This window comes from Chlamydotis macqueenii, chromosome Z, assembly GCF_036417535.1.
Source record: "Chlamydotis macqueenii isolate bChlMac1 chromosome Z, bChlMac1.mat, whole genome shotgun sequence".
In the NCBI taxonomy this organism is placed as follows: Eukaryota; Metazoa; Chordata; class Aves; order Otidiformes; family Otididae; genus Chlamydotis; species Chlamydotis macqueenii.
The window spans coordinates 10,043,640-10,050,688 of NC_141593.1; the positions used below are offsets into that span (position 1 = coordinate 10,043,640).

A 7,049-nucleotide genomic window follows, 5' to 3' on the forward strand; every position below is an offset into this window, starting at 1 on the left:
GGACTTGGTATTTGTAAACAATAGGTCTCTCCCTCTAACAGCAGAGAGATCCAGTGCCTGGAAACTGCAGTGAAGCAATTCAGGGTGGGGAGAAATAAAGTGTAAAGGGGGGTGAGGAGAAGAGCGGCTCCGTGGCTTCTCCAGCGGTGGGAGCCTCATCCAGGTGCCTCAGCTCCCCTGGCCCTGCGAGGCTGAAGTATGAGCTCATGATGGCAGCATGGCTCCCCACCTGGGACCTCTGATCCTTCATTCCTACCTCTCCTCTTGGCTGCCCTTCAACCCTCACCAGAGAGCACCCACCTTCCCCTGCCTTCCCCATGCCCCACATCCCCAGCGCCCGCGTGTCCTGGACAGGGTGTTCACTGCTTTCTTCTCTCTCTTCTCCTTCCCTCCCTGTCAGCCGGTGAGTAGGGTGACATTGGGGTGCCTGCTGGTGTCTAACCTCAGCATGAGCCTTGCTCACAGCGTGTCTGCGTGCCCAGCCCAGTGCTGGGGTGGCACTTGGCGTGTGTCCACAGAGACCCCAGGGTCCGTGTGTGTGCGTGTGTACTCACACTCGCTCTAGCTGATGGGCAGCTGCTGCCTGTGCGGCACGAGTTGGGCCAGCAGTGAGCTCTGCTTGTGCATACAGACCCTGCGTGGGCGCACACGTGTGTGCTGTGGTGTGTGCATGTGTCCCCCACCACCTTGGTGTACGACCATCGTGGCTCTGCTGCCACCTTGTCCCAGCAAGGCCAGCCCTTCTCGGCTCGGATGTGGCTCCAGGGTGCCCCCCTTTGCCCAGCTTGTATTTGCAGACAAAAATGTAGACTGTCCCCAAAATAGGGACAGTGAAAGGGAAATGCTTCTGGAGCTTGAAATGCTTTGATGAGGTGGGGGAAAGAGTCCTGGAGGGGCTAGCTGCTGGGTACAGGAAGGCTTGCACTGAGGGTCTTGTGTCTGTGAGATGTGCCAGAAGCTGGGGATGCTGAAGGATTAAGGGGAAGCTCATCCCATCCTCGGGCGGGAGGAGACCAGCCAGGGTCACTCTAGAGGGTATCACAGGCAACACCTGATGTGTACAGATGTGTGGGGAAGCTGGGGGATCCCATTCTACTTCCCTGGGGAACACACTCCGAACAGGCCTATGAGGTCCCCCTTTTCCAGGTACTTAAATCTGCTCCTTCCCTGCAGATCCTGCAGAAGCCGACTCATGAGCTGAAGCAGCAGCTGGCAAGCTACTCCAAGCGCGTGGCCAGCTCTGTCACCGAGCTCATCCAGGCAGCCGAGGCCATGAAAGGTAAGGAAAGGTCCTGCTCAAGGGGGCAGGACCGAGGGCTGGGATTAGGGTGGAGAGCTCAGCAGCCGATGGAAGAGGTAGGGTAAGTCACGAGTGAGGCTGCATGCACGCTTAACCTCCCTTGCTTCCTGAATTTTTCTAGGGACAGAGTGGGTTGATCCAGAAGACCCCACCGTCATTGCTGAGAACGAGCTGCTGGGGGCAGCGGCTGCCATTGAGGCTGCAGCCAAGAAGCTGGAGCAGCTGAAACCGAGAGCCAAGCCCAAGGTAGTGGTGCTAAGCCTTGCCTGACGCATGTGCTCAGCTTGGGGTGGGCCGGGACTCTCCTTGCCTGTGCTTCAGCCATGTGTGAAGCCTTTCATGCCTTATGGCATAAAATACTCTCTTTGGCCAGCTTGGGACAACTGTTCTGGCTATATCCCTCCCAGCTTCCTGCACATTATTGAGACCTGGAAAACGTGACCTTGGTCTCATTAACAGCAACTCGTATCATCAGGGTGTTTATCAACATTCTTCACATACAAAATCCAAAACACATCGGCTACAAAGAGAAAAACTAACTCCATCCCACCCAAAACCAGGACACAGCCCTTACTCTCCTGTGCCCCATGGCCCTTAATCCAACTCTATATGTGCCTCCTCAGCCCCCTGACATCATCTTGCTCTGTTCCATCTGTCCCAGCACCACTGCCTGGGATTGACGCCTCACTTTTGTCCACAGCAAGCAGATGAGAGCCTGGACTTTGAGGAGCAGATCCTGGAAGCTGCCAAATCCATTGCTGCAGCCACAAGCGCCCTGGTGAAGGCAGCCTCAGTGGCTCAGCGAGAATTAGTGGCCCAAGGAAAGGTAAGGCTGGAAGAGGGAAAGAAATAAGAGAATTTAGGGCTGTGGTGGGTTCTCCCTTCTCCTGGAGCTGCTTGTAGCCCCCGTGCCCCATGGCAAGGGTTGTGCACAGCAGTGAGCCTCACTCCTTCTCTCTTTTCTTGCAGGTGGGCGCCATCCCGGCCAACGCAGTGGATGATGGACAGTGGTCCCAGGGCCTCATTTCAGCCGTGAGTATCAAGGTCATGCTCAGGGGATGGCAGGGGCCCTCCTCTTGGCTCCTGCTGCAAAGATGAGGATGCTCTGCCATTGCGCTTCTCCTTGATGGAAGCAGCAGCCATGCTTCTGGCTCCCTCTCCCACCAGCTGAGACATGGTGTGGAGGCTGGTTGTCAGCAGCCCATGTCCTACGACCTCGCTGGGGCCAGTCAGGGTACACCTTCCCCAGGGAGGCTCCTGTACTCTCCCTGACAGCTTCTCTTGCCACAGGCACGCATGGTGGCTGCTGCCACCAACAACCTGTGTGAAGCTGCCAACGCAGCGGTGCAGGGCCATGCCAGTGAGGAGAAGCTCATCTCGTCTGCCAAGCAGGTGGCTGCCTCCACAGCACAGCTTCTGGTGGCCTGCAAGGTGAAGGCTGACCACGACTCCGAGGCCATGAAGCGGCTTCAGGTGAGTCCCAGGCTGCCCCTCCAGCCCCAGCTGCCTTCTCCTGGCTGCTTGAGGGGTGGGTGGGAGTGGGGTGAGGACATGTGGGTACTCCCCAGGGCTTACACTCCCTGCCTGTGTGCCATCAGCAAGGAGCTCCTTGGAGCAGAGGAGCAGAGGCTCCAGGTCTCTTGGACTTCACTGCTAGCTGCATGCCAGCCGTGTGAGCGATGCTGGGCTGGTGAGCCCAGTGGTGTTCAGGGATGATGAACTGAATGTTCTGGAATGCCTGAAATGCCTGCACTGCATCACTGGCATTTGAAAGGTTGATGTTTGGGGGACATGTTTTGTAGCACCCTTAATCCTCAGCGGCGACGGCACACAAGAGGTTAATACCCCTGGTTTGTGAGGTTAACATGGGGTCCCAGAGTCAGCCCCTCGGGTCCAAGGGAGGGTCAGCAGGGCTACCCCTCAGTCCCTGGCTTACAGCTCAGACAGGAGCCAGAGCCGAGCTGGGAGCAGCAGCGCCTGAAATGGTCATGAGCGGGTGGCAAGGCAGCAAGCCATGTAAAGGAATCCCTGCCTGCAGCTCCCAGCGCTCCTGGCTGCCTGTCTTGCCTACCAGCCCAGCCTGGGGCAGGGGTTCTCTCATGCCCCGCACGCAGCAGTCGTACCATGGGCTGCGACTTACACTGCCACTCCCCCCCTTCCCTGCTGCAGGCTGCCGGCAATGCGGTAAAGAGAGCATCGGACAATCTGGTGAAGGCAGCGCAGAAGGCAGCTGCCTTCCAAGACCATGACGAAACTGTGGTGGTGAAGGAGAAGATGGTTGGGGGAATTGCACAGGTGAGGAGCGGGGCCACTCTGGTGGGGCAGGGGCAGCTCTGGCTGCCACCATAACCTGTGTGTGCCTGCCTTGGGAGCACGTCCTACCACCCACCAGCACGAGGCACGTCTCAAGAGCCTCTCAAAAATGCTGCGGGTGTGCTGATCCCACCCAGTGCTGATGTGGCTTCACCCTCGTCCTGCCATGTGTAGCAGTGAGCGCAGCCCCGGTGACAGTGCACGCTCCCAGGAGCGTAACGCCCTGGCTTCTTGGTGCAGTGCCCACAATATCCTGTGGCCATGACGTGTGAAGGGGCAGAGCGTCGGGTAAGGGATGAGAGCTGCCTGGTATGGGATGCCACAAGTCCCAGCACTGCCTTCCTGGCCACAGGCTCACAGCTGAGACCATCTGCAGGGCACGTGGGGCTGAGCCCCGGGAGCTGTGCTGCTCCCCATTATCTCTAGAGGACCATTGTCCCACTGCAGGGACAACAGCCCTAATGCCCAAGGCCACACCAGCCCAGGGAGGCTGTGGCTGTGATGGGGAGAAGCAGCAGCCGGAGAGCCCAGCTCTGGGCTTGGTGTTGCTGTGACAGAGGCTCCGGCCATCCCTGTCAGAGGCAGCCTTGACCGCAGGGCTCTCTCTTGGCAGATCATCGCCGCCCAGGAGGAGATGCTGCGCAAGGAGCGGGAGCTGGAGGAGGCGCGGAAGAAGCTGGCCATGATCCGGCAGCAGCAGTACAAGTTCCTGCCCTCGGAGCTGCGGGATGAGGAGCAGAACTGAGCCCCGCGCCCTCCCGCTGCTCACCGCACAGACTGCTGCCTGCCCGCCCGCTCCTATTTAAGATGACCTGCCTCAAGCAAAAGGCTGCTTGGGCTAGACCAGAGCTCTTCCTGCACCCAGAGTGCCGGGACTAACCCAGCCGCTGCTCCAAGCCGGTGCCGTACCAGCAACTGTGCTTCACCGCCCAGCCCACCTTCCCACACGCACTCAAGGCACAGCCAGAGTGCCTGGAGGGACTTGGCTGGGGTGGGAGCTGGGGCTGCACCGGCTCAGGGCTCATCCACCAGCCCCGGGCTGTGGGGCCGGAGAGCTCTTTACTATTGGGGATTTTTCAGTGTGCCTTTGTCGTTACTACTTGTGCTTCTTTCTTCTCTCTCCTCCGTGCAGGATGGGGAGAGGTGGGCGGCTTGCCCTCTCCTGTGCGATGGGATGCAGAGAGCAGCATGGTCCCTCGCTGAGTTCTTGCACGGAGCCACCTTTCACCTCCAATGCCTTATTGCTGGCTGAATCTTCCTCCTCCTCCTCTTCCTCTACAGCTTCCCTGGGAGGTACTGAAGCGCCCTCATGAGCATCTTCTTCAGCCTGTGCCCCTCTGGGGAGCAGCAGGGCTGGAAGCCACAGTGCCTCTGCTCAGGATGGGGGAAGTGCAATGGGTTCACCCCTAGAGCTGCTCTTTGCCTTCCCACGGGGCTTCTCCCCACACATTGCCCTAGCCAGCTCTGCCCTCCTCCTCCTCCTTCCCAAGTGCCTGCATCATTTTCCAAGATCTGCAGTATTTTTGTAACTTTTCCATTTCTCTGGTATTGAGCCTGCAGCTTTCAAAGTTCATTTATTCCTACCCCGCCCCCCAGCTCATGTCCTGCCCACTAACACCCGGGTCCCATAGCCCACCATCCCACCCCTCCTTGGCTTTGGGACCTCCATCCCTTCCTCTTTGCACTTGCTGAGGCTTTTCTCACTGTTTTGATACTTTAAGCATTCTGTATTAAACATTGAAGGAAACTAGCTCCCTCCCCGAGGCTCCAGCATGAGGTGGGGGATGCCGATGTCTCCTTGGAAAGACACGTTCATCAATAAAATACGGTTTTCCTGCTTTCTTGCCGCCTGGGTATCAATGGGACCCTCCAGGAGAAGGGGAGGGCTGGTGGGCAGGGGGCCCATGGGCACCTCCCCTCCTGGCAGAGGCGGCGGGGGGAGCGTAGCACGGGTGCTTATACAGCATGGAAAATATTTGAGGCACGTCCAGCCCCAGGCACTGGGCAGGCTGGACCCCCGCTGCCAGCCATGTGCTGGCCCTCACAGGTGCTACAGAGGGGCCACTGCTGCGGGAGGGGGCCCTGCGGATTTTGTTGCTGGGGGATTTGGACTTTAGGGAGGAGGGGGCAGCTGGGCTTCTGGCCCCGTTCCTGCTGCCAGCCGAAAATATCCCTGGGAAGGGTGCTACAGGAGTGCAGGTTGGGGACCCCTTGGTCCCTGGTGGCCCACCAGTGGGGAAGCAGCAGCCCTTGGCTTGCCATGGGGCTGGGAATGTGGCTGGAGCCCTCTCGGCTGCCGGCGCTGAGCTCACGCCCCGAAATAGCCCCCCAGGGCCGACCTGCGCAGGCAACAGCTGCCCTAAGTGTGTTCCCACCTGTTCCCACCCTGTCACTCAGCGAGGGTTCAGGGGGCCTGAGTGGTGGTGGGGCAGGCAGAGATGCTGTGAGGTGGAGCGGGGACGTGGCGGGCTGGCACATGTCCCTTGCCTCCAGGACCCATCCCCGGCAGCGTAAGCTACAGGCATCACGAGCGGCGAGGGCAGCATCCCGCAGCATCCCAACTGGCACCCCCCTGTCCCCTTGCGGGCACATCCCCGGGGACATGAAGGGGCTGCCCCTCTGGGACATTCAGCCCTGGCCAGGCTCCAGGGTGGATTTGCGGCTCTTGCAGGCATCCCAGTCCTCCCAGCTGTCCCCTGACAATCTGCGCTGGCCTGACCCGGCACCAGGCTCTCACCCAGGTACCAGCTGGGCACGAGGCCCCTCTGAGCGGCCCACAAGGACAGTGAGTGGGCACGGTGTGGCAGTGGCCCTGGTCTCATCCCAACATCCCAGGGCCAAGGGAGATCCGGCATCCCCAGTGCAGGGTTGCAAGCGTACTCCCTTGCTGTGTCCTCTGGGATGGGGTACAGGAAATGAGAGGTGGCACAGACACCAGGAAAGGGACACAAGGTGGGAACCCCACCCCTGAATCTCCCTCACCAGACTGAGGGGTTATTTTGGCAGGAAGGCTTGGGCTAGCACACACAGGGGCTTGGACCACAGGCACCATCGCCTCTGTGGGGACCCAAATCCAGCCAAGCTGCAGGCAAGCAGGTAAGCCGCAGCCCAGCTTCTCGGGGAACCCAGGGATGGGGGACAGGCTGTGGTACAAGTTGCACTTGGGAAGTTCCCACTGAATGGCAGGACAAGCCCTTCCCGGGAGTGCAGTCAGATTCTGGAGTGGGGCATGGAGAGGGGTCCCCATCTTTGGAGACCTTAGCCCAGGGCAAGGCTGTACATGGGGCAGCAATCGGAGGGACGTGCACACATACCCCTCTGCACCCCCTTGTCCCAGATGTCACTCCTGAGGATGGATGGCCTTGAGGACAAACTCGTGGGCCTGGGCACCCAGATGGACACAGCTGTGATGGCTGGACGTGGCCGCGATGCCTGG

At 59.7% G+C, this 7,049-nt stretch overlaps 1 protein-coding gene across 3 annotated transcripts in view; it reads left to right on the plus strand.

The window, feature by feature from the left end:
- TLN1 (talin 1) overlaps window positions 1-5,451 on the plus strand; it is a 35,372-nt gene extending 29,921 nt beyond the window's left edge. For all 3 annotated transcript variants that reach the window (XM_086769880.1, XM_086769879.1, XM_086769881.1), the window contains 7 exons: window positions 1,174-1,279; window positions 1,422-1,546; window positions 2,001-2,126; window positions 2,270-2,332; window positions 2,591-2,773; window positions 3,470-3,595; window positions 4,227-5,451. In XM_086769880.1, the coding sequence (XP_086626006.1) occupies window positions 1,174-1,279; window positions 1,422-1,546; window positions 2,001-2,126; window positions 2,270-2,332; window positions 2,591-2,773; window positions 3,470-3,595; window positions 4,227-4,358 (861 nt within the window). In that variant the 3' untranslated portion in view covers window positions 4,359-5,451. The remainder of the gene's footprint in view (window positions 1-1,173; window positions 1,280-1,421; window positions 1,547-2,000; window positions 2,127-2,269; window positions 2,333-2,590; window positions 2,774-3,469; window positions 3,596-4,226) is intronic.
- Window positions 5,452-7,049: the final 1,598 nt, after the last annotated feature.